The 22876-nt window shown below is 37.1% G+C and overlaps 1 protein-coding gene across 2 annotated transcripts in view; it reads left to right on the top strand.

Annotated features, from left to right (window-relative positions):
- crhr2 (corticotropin releasing hormone receptor 2) overlaps positions 1-22876 on the top strand; it is a 105734-nt gene that overhangs the window by 48702 nt on the left and 34156 nt on the right. The window contains exons 1-2 of one of the 2 annotated variants that reach the window (XM_081598257.1): positions 7614-7969; positions 8089-8208. The exons of the other annotated variant lie outside the window; for it this stretch is intronic. Coding sequence (XP_081454383.1) covers positions 7756-7969; positions 8089-8208 — 334 coding nt within the window. The 5' untranslated portion in view covers positions 7614-7755. Of the gene's footprint in view, positions 1-7613; positions 7970-8088; positions 8209-22876 lie in introns of those variants that run through there. 2 annotated transcript variants of the gene reach the window in all.

Below are 22876 nucleotides of genomic sequence, written 5' to 3'. Positions count from 1 at the left end.
GGAGCTTACCTTTCTTTAAGCTTTCCTTCGAAGTGACGCTAAACGTTGGATGAAGTTCCCACCGTCTGTGAAAACGAAGCGCTGCTGATTTTACATGTCGCCATATCTTATGATTAATGCAGCGCTATTATATTACTGACGATCAGACAGACACCTCCTCCCGCTCAGAGGAAACCACTGCGCATGTCTGGAGCCCCGCGTGCGAGTAAAGGGGGAGGCGATGGGTGACACCAGACATGTAAGTCACGTTATTGCTTGGATTTTACGGCGCCACTTTAAGTCCCTGAACTTCACATTTTAACGGACAAAAAACTCAATGCGACTAACGAGTAACGCGACAGTTTTGTAGAAATGTAGTGAAGTAGAAAGTACAGATACTTACTGTAAAATGTAGTGGAGTAAAAGTAGAAAGTATCCATTATTAAATCTACTTAAGTACTGATACACGAAAATTGTACTTAACCACCACTGGCCGCCAGTTTATTTGAGCTGCTTTGTCTTGACAGGTTTTTAGAATCAGTACCATTCTATGCAAATGTATTACACCTTTACGGTTTCAATTGTTCTTACACCCAACAATTGAATGCTACAAAAATCCCAATAAAATATGCAAAAGTCTGTATTTTTTAAGAAGACAAATAAGGAAAAATGAATGCAGAGCACTGTGTGTAATATATGCAAACAACATACATATATAGAGTTGAATATTTTCTCACAGTATGGCAGGTAAGATTTACTGTACCTCAAAGTCCCGCACTGAGCCAGCATCGATAGTGTAGAATGTGCATTAATTTGTAATGGAGCAACAGATTTTGCAGCATCTCACACAGGGCTCAGCCCCTTTTAATGACCTGCTTTTTCAAATAATGCTGAGAAGATACAGAGCTTTTAACTCACCCTCGAAGCACGGTTTGCTGCCAGCGATAACACCTTGTATTCGTCATGGCTCTGCTTGGAGGCTGGGTTCGCTTTGAAGTGTAGGCAGTCATTAGCAAAGATACTAGTGACAACAGCTCATTTAGTATAGCAGTTTAATTGTAGAACAGTTGCTTGCCTAAAACCCTCAGAGAGGTTATTAATGCTACTCGGAGATGAAAGTTTCTTTAAACAAGAAAAATGAATTGACCGGCTTAATGGGTGCTTTATGTTGGCAGTGTAAACTCAGGTCAGACTCAATCGACGGGTCAAAGTCTTCCCACTTTTAGGATTCATCTTAGTTCATTTGTCATCTTAAAGTATAAAACCATTTGGAAATTACAGGTAATACATGGAAGAAACCCCAAAAACTTTGTTTTTGCAGCTGCAGATATCAATATTTCAGTTGTGACCCCTTTAAAGCATTCTACTTGATCCTTTCCCAAGATGCAGATGTTTACCTTTAGTTAGGATGCTCTCAATCTGATCTTTGCTGATTTTTTTGATTCATAGTTGCAGGTTACGTCCAGTCCTGTGGAGCCAAAGTACAGTTTTGATTCTAACAGTATTTTTCTCTTTTGGTTTTCTCTCTTTAACATATTTTTGTGGAAATTTGACATTCTAACACATAAAATGGTCTCCAAGTCTACAATTCTAAATAAACCATAACATCATCAGTGGGATAAATTAATAATCCTGTTTTAGATTCAAATCTAGAAATATTGATAATACATGGCACAAATTAAAATTTGATATTCACAGATGCTCTCCAATCAATATTACTGAGCTTGAGCTATTTCAAAACAGAATGGTCTGATCGAGACCAGAAACATGACAAGAGATGTTTCTGTAATTTCTGCAAATTATGGATTGTTCTCGGTTGGTCAAAGAAAACAAACAAAAAAAAAACATTCAAAAATGTACTACATTTTTGATTGTAGCATGGCAAAATGTTAAAGTAAAGGTATAATTGCTTCTGCAAGACACTGTATTCCAGGATTGTTTGCAGTCATCAATTTCTCTGGAATTTTAATGTTCAGCATCATATATACGTATATTTGCCTACATTAATAGAGTAGAAGCTCAGAAAAGAATTTTCTATGGGTGAATAAAAATTTTCCACCTCTGGCAACTTCACAGTAAACATTTAGGTTTCCCTTTTCAAATAATTTGTTCTCTGTTTTTCCCATGATCTGAGCCTTGCTCACCTGCATGTTTTGGCGTTTCATCAGACAGGGACTCACAAGAGCATGTCACAGTTGGCATCAGCTGCACAAATAAACCAAATTGAACTGGTCAGATCTTCAGCCAAATGAACCTGGGAATCAATTGACTAGAAAGAACAGGCCTTATCACTTATGCCACCTGAGCACTGCTCGGTATGTGATTTCTGAGCCAAGATGTCAAATGCCGCCAAGCTTTGATTAACTCACCTTCAGGCCTGCACGACAGCGCATGAGAATATGTATTCAACGGCTGTCATTTCACAGAGTGCTGTAAGTAGCTCTCACAAAACCCCGCAGTGAAGTAAAGCATCTCAGCCTGACTCACAGGATCATTTTGTTCTTTTTTTATGTGCCGCGCCATGTTATGTACAATCATTTGCTGCTGGTTTACTGTATAATTCGCAGTCTGCTGTTCACTTGCATTGCTGTAGATTATTGTATCACAGTGAACAGTAGTTGGGTTTCATTGTCCAGTTGGAGTAAACACAGATGGTTGATGAAGTAAAACGTTGTGATTCCTACAATGCGATCTTTTTGAAGTTGTGCTGTGTGCCGATTTTCTAATAAAGACAATTCTAAGTTCTGAGATATTTATGCAGTCATATAATACAGCACTTTGTTTTCTTTAGGGAAATGAAGTCACCTTAACTTTGAGTTATCAAAATCCTTGCAAAACCCCATACAAAATAAAAAACACAGGAAGAAATTAAACGGTTGAGTAGATTCACATGGAACAAAGATAAACTTCACTTTTTTGTCATAAGATGTTCATAAGTCCACATTCAAAGGTGACACATATAGAATGAATCATCTAAACTATTATGAGCTACCCTTCATTTCATCTGAAATTATCACTTAAAATTCACATAAAATGTACTGAAATAAACTGTGAAAAACTGGTCTCCTGGACTGCTTCAAAAGAAATACGTAAAATGTTCATGACCTTTCTTATTCCAATGTTAAACAGTAAAAGAATGTTACTTTTATCAAATTACAAGCACACTGGTCTAACTTCTGACAGGTTTTTTTTTAATCCTCAGGGTTTAGCCTGAGCATTTGCTGCACAATCCATCCTCCACTCTATGCCTTCTACCTTTTTCCTTTGAGCGACTGAGCAGAAAACAGCACCTTCTCTGCAAATATGAGGGACCATAAAATGGGAAAAAATTGGAGTCACAGATTGAATTTGACCTCCTGCCTGTGCCATTTTAAAGACATGCACAAGAAACCTGCAAGAATAAAACTTGTTCACATGAATTAGATATTTCTAGGTATGGTGACACTGAAAAACACACATCTGCAATTAAGATTTCCAGCTGTTAAATATTTAAATTAAATATGAGGACTTATGACAGGGTATAAGTAATAATTTTCTCAGATTTTAGCTCAGCTTCTGTAACAAAGTATTTGTGATTCCTCATTGTGTGTGATAATAATTCATTTTATTGGGTTCAACTCATAACTTTTTGGGGTTTGTGGCCACAGACCTTGTTCTTCTTTCTTTATTACGATTTATTTGTGGCGATATCCTTTGACGGTGGAGCCACTCTCGCTGGACTGATTTCCTCACGTTAAGCTCATGGGCTAATCAAGTCACAGCATACAACGACCAGCTGGACCTCGGTTGCTGCCAGATTGCCCATCTCTTGATACAGTAACATGGTGCTCCTTATTTCTTATTTCTATATAAACTTTTTTCCCTTGTGTTTTACTAGCACTTTCATGAGATTTACCTCCAGCCAGCATAGAAGCTGATCCCTCTATCATCTGATTGTGTCCTGGTTTGAACTACTAACTGGAAATCCCTGCAATACCCTTGAGTCCTGCTCTAGTCTTGTCTGTGTCTTTGTCTCCTTCTTACCCCAACTTACCTGCCTTTTGGCTCAGTAATAGACTGCAAGATCAGTAGGTATCTAGAACGTCAACAACGATTAACTTACCTCAAACACAGAAAATATCGATGTTAGATTTTACACTTTTAACAATTTTATTAAATATCGTCACTGTTCACTATTGGAACCAGTGGCGCAAAAAGTGGGTATGCAGGGTATGCAACGCATAGGGGCGCAGCCCCAGAGGGGGCGCCAAAACCCCGTCTGGAGGGGGCGGCGCGCCGATGATGTTTTCCGTACACTTCTGCGCGCCTTCACCTCGCGCACATAACGAGGTAAATGTAGCGAGTTTTACCCTTCACGTATCTTCGCCTCGGGGGGGGGGGGGGGGGGGGGGGGGGGGGGGGCTGGGTGAGCGTCGCTCCTTCACCCTGCCGTTCCTTCCCTGGGGGGGGGGGGGGGGGGGCGCCGATCTATGTTTTCGCATCCACCTGAATAATGTGTAGTTGCGCCACTGATTGGAACAATGGTTTTTTTGTCTTACCAGGTGGTGTTCCACAACTAGCCATACTCTATGTAAAAAAAAAGAATAAAAAAAAATGTCCAACAGCTATTTCCCAGAATAACAAGCAAAAGTAGTCAATTAGAAAAGTAAACTCTAAGTATTTAGAGGCAATTTCAAAATGACCTCACACTTGAAATCTTTGAAAGCATCACAAAGTGCACTCAAGGTACATACTGTAGAGTCTGAAACAAGACCTTTTGTGTGAAATTCTTAAAATATATGAAAATACAAGTCTTTCAATTGATCCAGTCTTAAGTGAGAAAAGTGTTTTTAGATCCTTTCTGTGAACCTGTTAATGTGTGACTAAGGTGATTAAGATATGTTTTCTTTTTCTTTAGCATCTTTGCCATCTATCTTTGAACCTGTTATGCTTGTGCTTGATTTTCGATACTGTTATGCTTTTCATAAGAAAAGCATAACAGTATGCCTTCTACCTGAGAGAAAAGTGGTATTTGCCGAATTCAACGCAATCCTGCAGGTTTTCAACTTTGTCAATAAAAGTTTTCTTTTTGTTTTTGTTAAGTATTTGTTTCCCTTCGTGTGGGTTGACTTAGATTTTCAGGTTTCAAAAATATATTTTGAAGTGTGAACTTACAGAGAAGACCAGAATTCCAGATAGACGCCATGTTAATTACCATCATTATGGAAATCAGGAACTTATTAGTATTTTGTGCCAGCTGTCTTCAGGTGAGGAAAGAAATTATTTCTTGATGCTGCCATTCCTATAAAGACTTTTTTTTTTTTTACATTTTCAGCATGGAACAATAGCAAAAAGAATACAAAAGAAGGTTTGTTTCATTGTCAGGGAAAGCTGTGTGATATTTAGTAGGAGCAGTGAGGGAATTAATTAACATTTGGGTGTTCTATTCTTAGCAGTGAAATTACAAATCACATGGTCAAGTCAACATTCAGATTCTTGACAGATCTCTGCTTGTGCGATCTAAAAGCATGAAGCTGAATAATGAGACATAGTCCGACCTGCTACTCAATGAGAGAGCCTCTTTCTCATAAAAAGGTCATGTCTCAGATTTAAAAAGTAAACAACCAAGATATTAAACTCTGTTATGATATACATTCCCAGTCTAGACACATTTTATTGGAAAATGCTTCAGGCTCTAGATACCATGAATTTATACTGTATATGACTTGTCCTTTGTTTACAGTTTTATATTCAATTAACAATACTAAAAAATGTAATGCACTCAACAGAGAATATTTGCTTATATTCAAATACAAGGAACTTTTATTTTACTTTTTGATATTCACATGTTTGATTAATGCATTTGGGCATTACGTATTAACACATTACATTACTTGGCCAGCATCAGCATGAGTACCACAATTGTTTGTTTTAAAGATGAGTCTTTCTGCCTAAGGACAATTTGTAGGGAAAAATGTTACGTGTGAAACTGTTAATTTTTTTTCTAGCAATCAGAACTATATTCACACATACGTTGCAACATGGGTAAAATAGTATGCTTTCAAAATCCCAACTTTTTTAACCACTGTTTTCTAAAGTTGAACACTAAATCTGGAGAAAATAATGGCAGTCTGAATAATTATCTTTGAGAGGTAGTGCCAGTTAATATTTTGTTCCTTTGTTTCCTTTTGTTTGGTATGTGGAGATTTTTTTAATTCTGATTTGTGTTTTGTTTCTGGTTTGTTCTCTTTTCTAGTTTTCATGTGTCTATTTCTCAGAGCTGTTTGCTCCTGTTTTGTATTCAGTTTTTTTCCAACCTGTCATAGTCCTGCTGCCCACTCAGTTGTCATGTATCCAGTAAATTGACTCCCACCTGTATCTTATCCCAATAGTCACTTCCCTCAGTATTTAGTTCATTAAATACTTGTTAAATCCTTTAGTCGTTATCCATGTCTCTGGGGCTGGTTCTTTGCATTTGCCTCATTTGGGTCTTGTTTCTGCCTTGAACTCAGTTTTATAAGTTTTCATTACCAACAATAGCGTGGACATTAATGACACTTAATTCTTTTGATTAGCATTTTGGCAGGTTTACTAAATCTGAAAACATTTAGCACTCTTAGCTTCCCCCAGGTGACTAAAGCACAACTTTAATTGGCTGTTTTCTAAAGTTTCAGTTAAAGAAAGTTCAACATCTGTGTTGATGTTCTATTAAGAAAACGTCAAGTGAATGGTTATATTCATGCTCAGATTTTGAAGGGGGTGACAATTGTTTACACTGTAAAGACATTTCTGTTCTGCTCTTTCCTCAAGTTCACTTCCTTTTATACCCTCCCACCCCCCAAATATATATATATATATATATATATATATATATATATATATATATATATATATATAATTTTTTAATTCTGATTTAAAAAATCAGAATTTTTTAAATTCTGATTTAAAAAATTCTGATTTAAAAAAAAAAATATATATATATATATATATATATATATATATATATATATATATATATATATATATATATATATATATATATATATATATTTCAAACAAGAAACAAGAAATGTACAGTGACAAACTAAAAGATGATTGGGAGAGAACAAGAAATGAACATAAATAAAATATCTGGGCATTATACTCAGAATGAATCGATGAACAACTGCAACCTGTAGTTCAACAGTAATCATTTATGTCCTGCCTGCTTTCTGATTGAAGACCTGCCATATTCAATTAGATAAAATCAGCAACATAGTTAGCAATACTCAACAGCCATGAAACTGTTCAAAGTCAGGCGTCAAGTGCCAGGATCCCACGTGTTTTACTGCCATGGCATAGAGCATGTCAATGCAGAGCCCTGCTAACGGACAATCATTTGATCCAGGTGTGTGTTGTACCATTGAGAAAACTAAAACATGCTCTCGACTGACTTTGGACATCCTTGTGTTAGACGGTATAAATATTTACATATTTCATGAACAAATATAGAAAAAGTAATGACTTTCTTTTGATGATGCAATTCCACCTTCACCTTTGTCTACACTTTACCATTTCAATGTTTCCGACTTTTTCACCGTAAGCTAAATAAACTTGACACTTGCGCTGCAGGTGTGAAATGTCAACCGCCCCTGATGTGGTCAGATCAGTGAGCAGACTCTCTCTTGTCTGTCTCTCCTTTCACCATGGACGGATACATGGAGCGGATGAGCGCGGCTCTGATTGGCCGTGCAGGGACGCGCTCCCAGAAGGCGCATCAGCCGCTCTCCTCTTGTCATTTCTGCTCGTACGACTCACATGCCCGTGAACGCCACTGGGCTCAGTGCGCGCATCTCTGCTCCAACTTCAAACCGGTCCCGTCAGCTTGCTGAAAAGCAGGCGGCTTTCACGATGGATGCTTCTGTTTATGATATCATACTGGGAGAGCTCGAGGAGCTGAACTGTAGTTTGATAGAGCATTTTCAAGACACTTTTTATGAAAACGCTTCATTGGCTTTGCTGAGCGCTGATGGTAAGATGGATTTCTTTTTTTCTTCTTCTTCTTTTCTTCAGATTTTTCTTGTGTTGTTGCACCTTGAAAATACCTAACAGTTTCATTTATTTGTTTTGCATATGTTGCCTTATCCTAAGGTTTATATTGCAATGTCACTACTGATGAGATTGGAACCTGCTGGCCGCGGAGTAGCACTGGCAGGATTGTGGAGAGACCGTGCCCTGCTTACATCAACGGAGTAAAGTACAACACAACGAGTAAGATATTTCAATAACGGCAAAAGTTTGATTACATATATCGAAGGCAAACAAAAAGTTTATTTATTAAAAATCATTTTAAAAATAAAAGTGGGCTTTTTTAAAAAATTTTTATAGCGATGATCAATTTACATAAAAATAGGTCTGGAGTAAATGCTGATAATTGTCAAACGTCCTGATTTCATGTAACGGGATCTACCAGTTTGCTCATTTGCCATTGGCTCTTTTTTAGAAATTTTTCATTTGTTGTAGGTTCATTTAACAAAGATCTTTTCTTGCTTCATTGACCCTCCTGTTCTGATGTAAAGCACAACTGACAGTAATCTATTACACCTGCTGTTGTTGAACAGCTGCTTGCAATATATATATATTACACCTGCTGTTGTTGAACAGCTGCTTGCAATATATATATATATATATATATATATATATATATATATATATATATATATATATATATATATATATTTTTTCATGCAACTTTTAAAGGGCAATTCTTGATAAAAAACAAAAAAGTTAATTGTAAATCCCAATTTCTCAAAGTGCAAAATTGTTTATACCTCTTGTCACATTTTGTCATGTTACAGCTGTGAGCTTCAATACATTTCATTGGGATTTTTGTGAATGTCCATCATAAAAAAACATGATTCTTAAAAGGAAGAAGATTATATTTGGCTTTGAAGATAATTAAAAATCGTGGTATGTGTTTGTCTTTAGTCACCTTAAAATAATAATTTTCCAGAACCGCAGTCTGCAATACAGCTGGGAATCTTTGGAGTTTTTTTTCTGCTCATCAAGGCATCAACATGGTTGCTTCTTCTCTTGCAAAATAGTTTAAGATCATATTAAATGAAGACCATCTATGAGCACCAATTTTCATGTCTTACCCCTGATCAGGGGTCTGAAACTGCAAGTAATTTACAATGACTCTTAAGTCTTCAAACTCTTATGCAGTTTTTAGATTTTTCATTGAATAATTGCATTGCATGTCCCAACAGAATGACACTAAAAGTACCAGAAATTTTGCTTTTTTAGATCTATTTTGTGGCAATAAATTGAAAAATATCTGCTTTTTCTTAAATAATTTTTCAAAAAAATATCAACACCCCTTGCATTTTATTATATAACCTAAAAATAAAATTGGTTCTTGATCATAAATAAAACATTTTGTATTGTATATATTTATCAAATAAGCAATATTTTCTTTAATAGTCATGCAACATTTGGTGTTAAAAGCTTGTTGTATTTAGATGTATTTAACACAAAAATAGCTCTTTGGGCTCCTGATCCCTGCAATAGACCCTTTGTTTTTGACTGGTTCATTCTTTCACATGACTACCGTTTAACCATTATATTGCATCTCTAACTGTACGCTTAGGGTTGTTGTCATGCTGGAAGCTGAACCCCCTCCCCAGTCCCAAGTCTCTTACAGTATTAAAAATGTTTTCATTGAGAATTGCCCTGTATTTTACTCCATCTATCATCTCCACAACCCTGTCCCAGTTTAAGAAAAACATGCTGCTGCATATGTTTCAGTGTGCAGATTTTGTGTGAAGCTTGACATGGACGGTTCTAGACAGGGGCCAACAGGGGCCACTGACTCTGTAGAACTAGTCCTGGCCCCTGTTATACTTAAGGTGTTGCACTTTTAGCTTCATTTGTATTGAAATAAGAATAACAGTTCTCATCCGTTAGGTAAGGAGTCTGCAACCTGCAACCCCAGAGCTGCATGTGGCTCTTTGGAATTGTGGTTCACTTAATGTCTGAATGCTTTGTATTGTTTTTCATTCTTTGGCCTCACTCTGTTAAAGTTGGTCCAGAACCACCACGGATTGACATGCTGTGTCAGCTTTGCCAAATAAGTTGATTTGGTGAAAGAAAACATGACTTTGATGACAGTTGACTTTGAGCTTTCACTGATGACCTGTGTGCAAGCAGAGCATGTTGGTTATAAGTTGTATGCGATATGAATATAGTTCTATGAACTGGAGGACTCGGGTCCAAAAACAGTTAACACATATTAGTGACACACATACCTCCTGTAAAAATGGATATTTATATAAAGTAAAACCAAAAACTTGAATCTAAAATTGCATTTCTTTTTGTTCTTCCCAAGTTTTCAAACAAATGATTAAGGTAACTACTCCATAAATTGTTGGTGTTAAATCTAGCCTAATCTACCCACTGTGGCAGTGTAGTCAGTGGATTTACAACTGGATCTCTCACATTACTGCTAGTAGATGCTAAATGACAAGCAAACCCTGAAAAATAAATTCAAGAGTTTCTACACTGTCCAGGCATCAATATTTTAATCAGGCTCTGAAAAGGAGCAACTCAAATTTAAACTATAAAAAGCGAGGTAAAAAATTATAACTAGAGGAAAGTCAGCACCTCGCCAATTGCATATGGCTGAGGAACTTTTGAGCTGATTATGTAAAACGCGCCGTTGTCAGCACAAATAATCGCAGCAATGCAATGATGTTACACATTTTACAAACCGAATTAGGAATTAGAGATAATAACTTCTTCATGGGCCACTGCTCTGACAAATAAATGGAAGCACTAAAAAGCTTCAAGTAAGTTGACCTAATAAAGGTCAAAATGGGAGTAAAAGCAGTCCCATGCTTTCAGCAGAATATCAAATCTGAGCTAAAAGTGACAGCTAAAAGGCCACATCTTATGTGTGTGAATCTCAGCTGTAATACGCGTTTGCTAAATTCAACAACATATGCCAAGTGGGTGGTGATTATTTACAGGCTTGTGAACTCAATCGGCTAATAGAATTGTAGCAGCTGAGAACATCCTCTCTGAGCACAGACACTGTCATATTATGTAACTACAGTACCAATTATGAGACCCACGAAGCCGCTAGCTCAACTTTACAAAATAACAACACTCCTGTGCTGTTCCAAAAATGTAGTGTTTCCTGTTAGGTCCTGAACTTTTTCATTTAACAAAGCCACTATGTAGGTCCAGATTCACCAACATTAAAGGGGAAAAATATATTTGTTGTTGTACCGACAGCAGTGATGTCAGTGCTGTAGTTTAATGCTCTTCTTGTGTTCTGTTGTGTTAAGCGTTCATCCTGGCATTTATATTGCAGGAGGTAAAAGTGTGGTTGGAAATTTGAAGTTGTTTCAGGCTGTTAGATCCACAGATTGCATAAGAAGGGTGGGATGCTCTATTTTGTTGAGATTGATTGTTTCGTGAAGTGGGCGTTTTGGATTATTTCTGTGGCTTTAATCAACCAGACGTCATGTTCACATACGTTTTTAAGGAGGGTGAGAAACTGTAGCCAAAACATAAGGCTATTTATCCATGAGACTAGAAGGAAACTAGCAAGCTAGCACTATAAAACATCCACCATTTCTTGTAAGAGTATTCAAATGCCACAATGAAACATTTTTAACATTTTAGCAACTTGCAGCATAAACTTAAATATATTTTACTGTTTATTTTTTATAGAGCATCCTAATTGTGAGGTGGAAGGACATGATTTTGATATTTAAAAAAAACAACAGAAAATCTGTAAAGTGTGGCATGCATTAATTTCCTTTTAGTAGACTTCTACAATTTTTGGCAGTAAACTCTCCAACCGACTGCACAATGGCACAGCTGTTCACTCTACTGCCTGATCCCAAGAAGATTCTGTGTCCAAATGCTTGTATTCTTTTCCATGTGAAGTTTTCATGATTTCCTGATGCATGCATTGGTTACTTCTGGGTATGTGTAGATAAAAATTAGTAGTGACGACATTACGCTGTGGGGATTCCTTTCAGCACAGACACAGAAGCTGGTCAGAGTTGATTGGAAGTTTGGATTGAGTTTAAATGGAGCAACCGTTCTACAGGCTACAAAAGGCTTGAACGTGGAATGGAGGGTCACTTTCCAGCTGGACAGCAGCTCTGAAGATGCAGCCAGAGCTACAGTAAAATGGCTGAGTTTGAAGAATATTCATGATTTAGAATGGCACTGTCAGACATAAAACTTGCTTGAAAACGGATGTTCAAATGCTCTCCGTGCAATCTGACTGAGATTAGCTTCTTTTTCAAAAGGAAACTAGGAAAATACTTTTCCCTGTAGATGTTTGAAGCTGGTACATGTGTCCGAAAAGCAGAAAAAGGTGCTTCTCCAAAGAACTGACTCTGGCGGACTGAACACAAACATATTTTTATCAAAAATAAAATTTTATCAACCATAAAAATATGTTTAATTGACATTTACCATATTTGAACATGTTTTCTTGAACCTCATAGTAGTATTAGTTTGCGTTGCTTAATAAAACAAATCAAAATAGAAAACACTGAGGCTTGTAGTTGTAGCGTGATAAAAAGTAAAGAAAAAAATTCAAGAGATATAAATACTTTTGCAAGGCACTGTATTTGCCTGAGCAGTACTCAGTACTGCTCATGTTCTCCACCCTGATAGCTCCTCGTCCATGTTGCATGACCACACTGTGTTACCTTTCAGTTCAGAGCTGTTGCGTATTGCAGCTTTGAGGTCTCTTTTGAGCTCGACAAATGTCATGGTTCCTTGCTTGCCTTGAGCAAACAGTTGTAATCTCCCATAATTTCCTCTGCCACATCTTTTAATGAGCCAATGCGATTGCATATTGTCCGATTAACCCAAATTATGCTCCAGCTGTTTCATTTGTTTTGAAGTCAGGATATAGTTTCCTCAGGTGATTCTCTGCCAAATTTCTCTAGTGTGGTATTAAATTCTTAGTTGATTATTGGGGACATTTATGTTCTGTTTATTATCATGTTTTTTTGTGATGGTTTCACCACAAGCAACAACATATCTAATTAAAGTTTATGAAAAAGATGACAAGAGCCTAATGATGAAAACATAATTTATTATACTAATTATGTAATTACTGTTTATTTTAAATAGACGAGTCTGTGCAGGGATATTTTTGCTCTGTGTGCATGACAGAGCTGTAGGTAAAATTAATTAATTACAGTTTTTCTCTGTCGCTTTGGTACATTTCTTGAATCATCCACAACATTTGCAAAACAGTGCATTTCTCAAAACAGTTTGTGCAAATGGCAAAACTCCATGGATTACCTTCAAAAACCAGCCTCTTACTCAAAATCCTTAGTTCATCTCTCAAAGTAAATATATGTCAATGAACGTGTCAATGCCATTGGAATGACAAGTCCTTGAGCCATTGTGTACAGTTAAGACAGTTAACTGTATTGATATAATATTTTACGGTGGAATAATATGTTGATGCAAACTATGGCTTAGGTTTTGATGACACTTGTTAATTCTAATTCTGGGAGACTAATTTGCAAGATTCATATTTATACTTTTACTATTTGTATTATAATTTGTTCACAGACTATGCCAGGGAATGTATAGAATTATTCTTCACATATTATGACAACTTCTTCTGCCATTTTATATGTAAAGACTTATTTTGTGAACTTATTCTTAAATGTCATAGAGGTTGAGACGATTCAACAAAGACCCATATAATACATTTTGATCAACATGACTTAAGTAATTGAAAATATCGGAAAGAGCAGACAATTGGATGTAATCACTTGCATGGATGTACAAAAGCATTTGCAGATTGTTCAAAGAAATGGAAAACAGCTTTTTTGATGCTCACAAGTGACACAAACTAACTGCAAAGAATAAAACGGGACATTTAGTAAATGTAAAGACACCTTTGTGTGTGTGCAAAGCAAACAAACAGTCGTTATTACTAGACAGTCTCTATCTGCAGCATACAATGGGAACTCTTCAGGAGTGCTCCTTTTCTATGAAAACACCTCTTTTTCAGCCGCCTGCAGTATTCATGCTGTCTCTGACCCCTGGCCTCAGTAAACATAGGGGCTCTCTTGACACGACCCATTTCTGGTCGTCATCGGTGACTTACTTTCATAACAGTTCCATTTTGATGTGAGGCTTGACTGTTTAGCACACACACACACAAACACACCCCCACACACACACACACACACATGCACGCAGTCTGTGCTAAACAGGCAACTGAGGCAGGCACCGTACTGAAATGATACATTTATAGTAAACTGCAGGTCTCCCGGTGTTTCACTGTTCAAATTGGGTTTAATTGATGGGCTAGGAACAGCTTCAACAATCAAAGATGAAATAACATTTTTTGGCACAAATTAGGCAGCGTTCTATTGCTGAAGAGGGGCTTCAAGGGTGAAGTTTAGCTCCTGACAGGTGGCATGAGTGCAGCTGTGGTTCGAATCGCCTCTTCACAGCCAGACAGTTCTCGTATTGACCCTGCTGGTTGGATTTGCCCTTTCCGTGTGCTGTTTGCATCACCAGAGAGTAATCCCCCCACAAGCTGAATGTCAATTTGGACAACATCCAGCCCTCTGGGACCCTCCACAGTGTACAGCTGTCGTATATAGAGCTTTATCTAAAAAAAAAAACTAAAAAAAACATCTTCACATTTTACAAATCATTTATTTGTAAAAATGTTGCTTCCTATTAATCTGGGTTTGACATGTAGTAGGAACAGTGAGTTTTGAACACATGAATGTTTTTATCCATACGTATATTTTTAATATGGATGCTGATGTGAAATTCACACCAGATGTTTGTAACAACTCAGGTAATCCACCCATGCAAAAAAGCAACAACAACAAAAAATTAGTCCATTAATAATGCATAAGGTAGAATGGCACTAGGAGCTGGCATTAAACATTCTTCTGGAAATGCATTGGCTGCGATGACACCACCAAGGCGACTCATTTATGGGGAATCTAATCACATTACACTCAAGTGTAATTTTTTACCAAAATTTTGAAGATTCTGGTGCCCCCTTCCTTGCACTCAAGATTTTTATTTAGATTTTCAGTTTGTTTCAAGATTGACTGGACCATAGCAGTGTTATTGTTTTTCATTATATGGATTCTGTCATTGTCTAGCATCCATTTTGCTCTCTACTGCTGTAGGTTGTTTATCTGCTCAAATAAACTGTGGACTAGAATAGGAACATTTCACAGCAGCTGATCTTCTTTCTACATATTTGAATAGTTTCATCAATATAAACAAACATTTGGACTTGAACGCATCGATTTTTGCCGTCAAGATGGTCCAGATGGAGTTTACCAGGAGATTTTCTATTTCCTTTAAACTGCAGTTGCTCAGTCAAAAATCCACATTAATGCTCAAAAACCTGTAAAGGATTGTTGGACAGATAGTTCAAAGCTTTAGATTTTCTGTACATTTTGGTCCATTTGCAGTCCATACATAACAACCACAGAAAAAAATCAGATCATAAAACTTCCTCGGGCTAGCCTGATGGTTTTAAAGGCTGGAGATCGATCCTTCTGTTAACATCCTTTTGTATAAAGCAAGCTGGGGAAGACAAGTACAAATTTCAAGAAAAGCGAGATGCATAGGCTTAAATTTCAAAAGAGTTTTTGTGAATCAGAATTTTTTTCTATGGTTGTATATTGTACACCAATGCTGTAAGACAAGGAGCAGGATGACGCCAAGTTAGACATGAACACCCACAAATAAATATATGCAGATGAACACAACTTCTTGTGTTTGTGGTTAACTGAATAAATTAAGGTTTTAATAGACCCTCAATTACTGTTAATGCACTACAATACAAGAGAAAGTGCCAGTTAAAAGATAACTGGCACTTTGAGTTTGAGTTTGCTGTTGTGCAAACTCAAACTGAGCGCTTTTCTTCTCTCCTAGTTCCTCTCTTTATAAACAATGTTGTTCAGATCAACATTCTCAAAAAAGGCCTTAGGAACTTGCACTGATTGGAAGCAGAGCTGCTTTTTAATACTGCCATTTTTCTGCTATTTTGTTAGGTTTTTTTGTGCCTTTTACATCTTATCCGAAGCAATGATTCCATGGGTCATTCCACTCCATCACACTTATAGTAATTAACGTTTTTTTTTTTATCTTAGGTTGACTTGGGTTGTTATGACATTTGGTAAAATTATCTTGTCAATAGCTCTGTTAAAATATTAATGAAGAAAATTATTCAAATGTTTGGTGCTTCTTTTCCACTGTTGATGTTTAATAAACGTAAAAACATAAAAAATATTTTAGCTCAGCTATGATTCGAGATCCAGAAAGAAAGCCCAGACATCCCTCAGTGAGTCTCTCCAGTTCCTTCTGGAGGATCCCAAGATGTTCCCAGGCCTGAAGGGATTTATAGTCCATCCAGCAAGTTCAAATGGAGGTGCCTAGGAGATATTCTGATCAGATGCTGAAACATCCACTAGCTCCATGCAATGTGGAAGAGCAGTGGCTCTTCTGGATGATGGAGATCCTCATCCCATCTCTGAGAGTGAGCCCAGCCACTCTATGGAGGAAGCTCCTTCTTGCTGATTCTTCACAGAATGTATTTTTTTATATTTTTTCCAATGTTTGGGTCCTGGGGCTGCATGGTGCCCAGTTCAAAGAGGCTATTAAAAGCCCCTTTCACATGGGGCCACCACCCGCAGGGAGGGACATTCAGGTCAGGTGCGATGGGTGTCGAGTACAAGGCAAGGGCGGAGATCTGGGTGAGCAAATTGCCTGCCTCTCAGTCTCACTCTCGTGACATAAATTTTCAACTCGGTCTCAAAATCATTTTTGCTGCATTACAGTTCCTGACATGAAATATTCAGTGAATCATTATGAAGATTTCAGAAGTGAGAGAAATTAGGCGGATTTAAAATTTTTAAGGACGACGACAAGGAAAATGAATCTCGTTGTTACTGTTGGAAATGCAAGTAGTGCAAAGCACTTGATTAATGGGAATTTGTTTGTGCCCAGCAGCAAAAACCTTTATAGAACTCCTAATTGCACAGCTGATGCCAATCTGCAGGGTGCTTCTAGGTTCTACAACAAAGTGACAGGACTCCAGAAACATTTAGATACTGCTGGGTCGCAGTGAATCTCATTTGCTGCCAGAGAGAATGTAAAATGACAAAATAGGTCAGACTAAGAATAGAATTGGGACCTCACATCCCAAGAGCAGGTGTTAATTAACACAATGCTTTAAAACATACCACATGCAAGCAAAGTCATCCTTATCAGTCAGTTGAGTACATTGTTTTGCACAGTCCAAGCTTTGATGCATTTTATTGTGTTAAAAGTATAGAGCTGAAAGGGAACCAAGAACATATTCTCCTTCATTTACCTCCTGAGTCTCATAGGTGAACATTTAAGGTAACAGATTTACGTGCACAAGAAAGTTGACCTACTCTCATATTTTCAGTACAATCCCGTGTGCTTTGAACTCCCAGTTGTTGAATTTTCAAATTATTCAGTGCAAAACCTTGGTGCTTCTGAATGTAAGCTCAAAGTCAGCAAAATGCATCAGTTCCTTCAGAAAAATTAGTGAGCTTACATATCTAACAGGCCTGTTCAGGTATGTGGTTATGAATTCTTTACCATTTCTGCAAGTTCATATTAATATTAATGTCAATGCAGAGTGTCTTAAGAGCTTTATGCATTTTTAAACCTCAGCGCTCTTGTTTTTTTGGAGGGTTGCATTTATGTAATTCTCTGGTCTACATAAAATGAACGTTGGAGTGGGACTGGATTTTCACATGCGATTTCAGAACATTTGTTGTCTCTGCATTGCCACATTAATGTAATTTGCCTTCTGTCAAGCCCCAGGCAAGATTACATGTTCAGAAGGCTGAAAATTATAATATCTATTTCGAAGTTTTAGTTTGGAAAATTAAAGCAATATTTTGTGGACCGTTTGGCTTTTTTGTGCTTACTCAAACTGGCAAAAATACAATTTACTTAGGGAATTCACTTCTTTCAAGTCCATCACATAAAAAAAAAAATACATGACACGTGTTGCATCTTGTCCACACATTATGTCCCATCCTTGTCAACATAACTCAGAGCTCAGATTGCTTTTTCTGCAATAGAAATGTATTGATTCTCTTATCAGGATTAATAAAGTCTGAGACTTATCAGGGCCGCTGTGCATCTCCGACTCCGAGAGGACAGTGAACCTTTATCTTTAATCAGAGAAGATGAGTGCATGCAACCCTGCTTCACTGTCAGGGGTAAAGATGGCACGGAAATGAGAGATGATTTAACTGAGATATCCATGATCGTTAAAACCTAAAGGTAACAAAAAAACAAAAATAACACTGGCTTGAGAACACATGTAGAGCCTCGACGTTTTCTAGTTTTATCGCATTATAGCTGCATACTTTGATGGACATTTAATGTGGCACACTAACACAAAGCAGCACATAATTTTAAAGTGAAAAGACAATATTACATAGCTTTTGTGAACAAAAATATGTAAAATATTCAAGCAAATGTATTCAATTCAAAGCCAAGAAATGTGTGTAAGAAGGTTCTCTGAGCAGATAAGATCCAAATGGAGCTCTCATTTTGATTCAGAAGGGCTGAATATAATGCACAATTGTTTGAAAGAAGCTTTTTAAGACCTGTATAATTTTCCTAGCATTTTACCTTCGTGTATTTCTTGTTTTGATAGCTCTAATTGTTTCCCATTAAAGTTTTTGGTTAACATGTAATGAGATGTAAAAAAAAGTTCCTGGGGTAACTATACTTTTCTGAGATGCATAACTGGTGGTCTAAAGTCACCAGGAAGTTCTGCTAAAAGAAATGAGCCAGTATTTTGACTAACATTTTGTGTCTTGAATAGAAAATTTGGCTTTTATTTCCATGGATCAACAGTTATGCCAAGGTTTTGTGACCGATCTGTCTGCCTACTTCTGCACTGCTGAATTATCCAGTCGTGTCTGCCTGCCAGGGTTTGGTGCGACACTGCTGTGTTGATGTTGTGGGCCAGTTCAAGATGTAACACAAAACCGTGCCCAAAAGATTGCTTCACCATGATGTATTCCTTGAACAGCAGAGAAATTACGAATGAAACTGTAAATCAAGGATATTTCCGTTGGGTACATTGTTTAGACTGTTTGGTGCATATGCTGATGTGAACTGTGACACTGGGTATTCTCTCATATGGAAACAACTTCCATCAAATGTATTTTGATGTGTAAACACACATCCCACAGAAAATTGAGGAGTGGAAAATCTGAGCTTGTCATTATTCTCTCTGAAATTGCCCTCAAAGACTCCTAGTTAGAAAAAAATACTCTTGCTGTACTGTAACTGTAATTTTCTTGTTAAAATACATGAAGTTTTTGCCTTCAAGAACCTTGTTTTGTTAATTCATACGCCATATGGTCACCTCCCTAAAATAATAGTCCAAGTAATTTTTTGACAAAAGTGATTTTGGCAAAAAAAAAATTCTAATCTCTTTATTTCCAAAAGATGTTTTAGACAAAAACAAAAAACAAACAAAAAAAACAAACACTTGTGACAAAAAAATAACTGAAACCGTTATTTTAGGAAGGTGATTATGTACAACTTATTATTTTCCCTGAATACCATACAATAGCTACGAAATATGTGTCAATACATTTGGTCCCTTTTAACTTTTTCTTGTCATGTTGCAAATTTTAATGTATTTAAATATATGTGTAAACTATTTATGTCCATTCTTGTGTAGTGTATTATCTCATATTTGACAGGGTGCACCCTGCACTTTTCCTAAAGCAAGTCCATAGATTTGGGCCAAAACCTTCACCTTTGGACCAGGGAGCTTTGTCACCTTTGAAGCAAAATGGGGAGATTTGGAAACCTGAGAACCTGTCAAGGGTGACAAATTGATGTTTAGCTGCTCTGTGGGTACTTAGCTGTACTGCGTGACACCCGTGGGTAATTCTGCACAATAGATGGAAGAATGTATTTGTAATCAATTCTTCCATTACAAATGGAAGAATTGGGAAGGAAATTCAAACTATTCAGACCTGACGTACTGATGTGCTCTGCCGCTATAACCGACAGAGGAGAGTGACTGGCTCCTAACCCTAAGAACCTGACTTTCTGTTTGGGTTTCATGAAGAGATCAGTGGATCCATCTTTTCTGTGACTGCTCAGAATAAAGTAGCTGCACCACAGCTGTGTATGAAATACTTTTCCTGCTGTGAATTTACCCACTTGGAAACCTTTGATGCACCCTTTCATGGTTAGGCATGGCAAGAGGTTGGTCCTTCAGCAAATTCAGGTCAAACATGTAACAAAAATTTCTCTAGTCACTGCACACAAAGTCCCCTATGGGGCCCAATCAGCACCAGCCTCCTCTGGCTCTGCTTACAACTGCCACAGCAGGCGGACATGACACAGTGCTCCACAGAGCGTGACATACATTTCTAAATCATACAGACATTTGAGTAGACAGTTTTTCCAAAAAAAGTGTTCCCTTAGCTTTTGGTTTTGGTGTTGTCCTGTGAAATGCGATTGATAGATGTTGAAAGAAAGATCTTGTCTACCTTCCTGAATCTGTTCATATGCAATGCTTTGCCAAAGTATTATCTTGTTGACTATTTTTCTTTACATTTTGTCATGTTACAACATCAAATATCATTGTATTTTTATTTTTTTCTTAAAAACCAACATAGGGTAGCCCATGATTGTAAAGTGGAATGAAAAGGATGCACATTTGTAAATTTTGTTAAGCATTTGCTGCTCCGCTCAGTCAACACCAAAGTCATTTTAATGTGCATTTAGTCTTTTAGAGTACATCTCTTCCAGCATTGCATGTCTAGTAACAGTGTTTGCCCATTCGTCCTTGTAAAATGGCTCAGGCTCTGTCAAATTTGGTAGAAAATGTATAGCCATAAATTTTATAGCCTTCCTACAAATTATCAATTGGATTTTGATCTTAACTGTCACAGGTTAATTATAATAAAATACTATTATGTTCGTTTCTGAGGTACAGCAATAATGTTCGCGGGTCAATTTGACCCGGCGAGAGGTTTATCATGCAATAGTGTCAGAAACCAAAAAATTCCTCCAAAACATTTTTTTATCTGATTATTAACTCTAATACTAACCATCTCAATCACAATTTGTGCAGTTATGTTTTTTTATTTCTCAGAAATTAAGGATTAATGACGACAACTTACTCAATTACTCATTTGGACATAAAAAATGGGATTTACATTTTTTATGTCCACTGAAAAAAACCTAAACACAAAAAAAACAATAATTTCCTTGAAAGTGATGTTTGGTAATTTTTTTTATATTACATTTAAATTTTTTTTTTCAAAAGGGTGATCTTTATAATTGAACTTGAGACACACGTACTGTTCCGGGTCAAATTGACCCGCCAATTAAAATCAAGATAAATAAGTCATACAGAGAGTATTTATGTTTTTCTCCACTTCTACTGAGTGTCCACTCAGTGTGGGTGGAGTTTGTCCACGGGAACAGAATAGGTTCCCGTCAAAAGTTGTATGAACACCTGCTTTCTCGCAGTTCATTGTGAAGTAAAGAGAGCAGGGAGAAAGTGGGTTTGTGTGTGTCTGCGTGTGCATGTTTGTGTGTGTGTGTGTGTGTGTTGTGTTGTGTTTGTGTGGTGAAATAAGGTTAATAGCTGTAAGGAAACAAACAGAATTGGACATTTTTAATCTTTTTTTGCACTTTCACTTGACTGCCGGGTCAAATTGACCCGAACAGTATTGATGTAACAAATAGACGCAGGGGGGGCTGCAAATGTGTAAAATGAATACATTTTCAATTTATATGTAGAGTTCACCTATTAAGACAAATAGAAAAAGTTTCATGCAATAAAAATACTTGCAACTATTTTAAAAATATTTTTAAACTTTAAAACGGGTCAATTTGACCCGCAACATAATAGGAGGGATTTAACTCGGCAATGTTTTGAACAAAATGTATGTCTACAAGTATTTTTCCTCAACCATGCAGTCCCTATCTCACTGATTCTGCTATGCATATGGAGGTGAAGTGAAAATACAGTAACAATATATGTTTTTTTCTGGAAGTGCTTTGCATTACTCTGACATATATACACTATTTAATAATTTTAAAAGCTTTATGTTGTTAAAAATACATCAATAAATTAATTTTGTCTGCCTACATTTTTTTTCACAATGCCAGAATTTACACATTATTGTATTTTACTTGCCTGATGGTGGTCATCAGCACTTGTACAACAGAAAAACAGTGCAGTATTCTGACTGTGATTTGGGAATGAAATCAAACAAACCTCAGAAATGTTTCACACAAATTCCACCCACAATCTCACATCCCACCGAATGGAAGAAATACCAAAGGCAATGTTCTGCGAAACCCTCCCACATCCCCTTTTAGGACCATCGGACCACATTGCTCTCTGCTTATACTGTCAGTTTATTTCCAGCTGTTGAAAAATGGATCACCACATTCTGATGAGATCCTTTAAGAACCCTATCCCCAGGCACATCAAACTAAACGCTCAGACCATCCTGACCAGTTTGCATTCGAAGCCGACAAACCTACAGGGAGTTTCATATCCCTGGCCCTATATCCCATCATCACAAACACTGGAAATAATGATTTTGACACTGGTTTTTAATATCTACCTCATGAAAGTCGTAGGACTATCTGTGCTGGATATTGAACTTCCTCACGGAGAGATTTTAGGCTTGATGAGCAGAGGCACTTCTCTCTGGTGCTCGGCACAGATCCGCCTGGCTATATTCCCCAGGGTTGTTTGCTCAGTCGCCCTTTGTTTAAAGTTTAATAAATGACACGTAGACAACTCTGTAATAAAATCTATCAACTCAGAAAGGGCACTGAGTATTCACACGGGGGGGAAGTAATT

This window comes from Poecilia reticulata, chromosome 17 (assembly GCF_904066995.2).
Source record: "Poecilia reticulata chromosome 17, P_reticulata-male-v2, whole genome shotgun sequence".
In the NCBI taxonomy this organism is placed as follows: Eukaryota; Metazoa; Chordata; class Actinopteri; order Cyprinodontiformes; family Poeciliidae; genus Poecilia; species Poecilia reticulata.
Note: the sequence above shows the minus strand (reverse complement) of the source record. Positions and strands in the feature narration are given on the sequence as shown.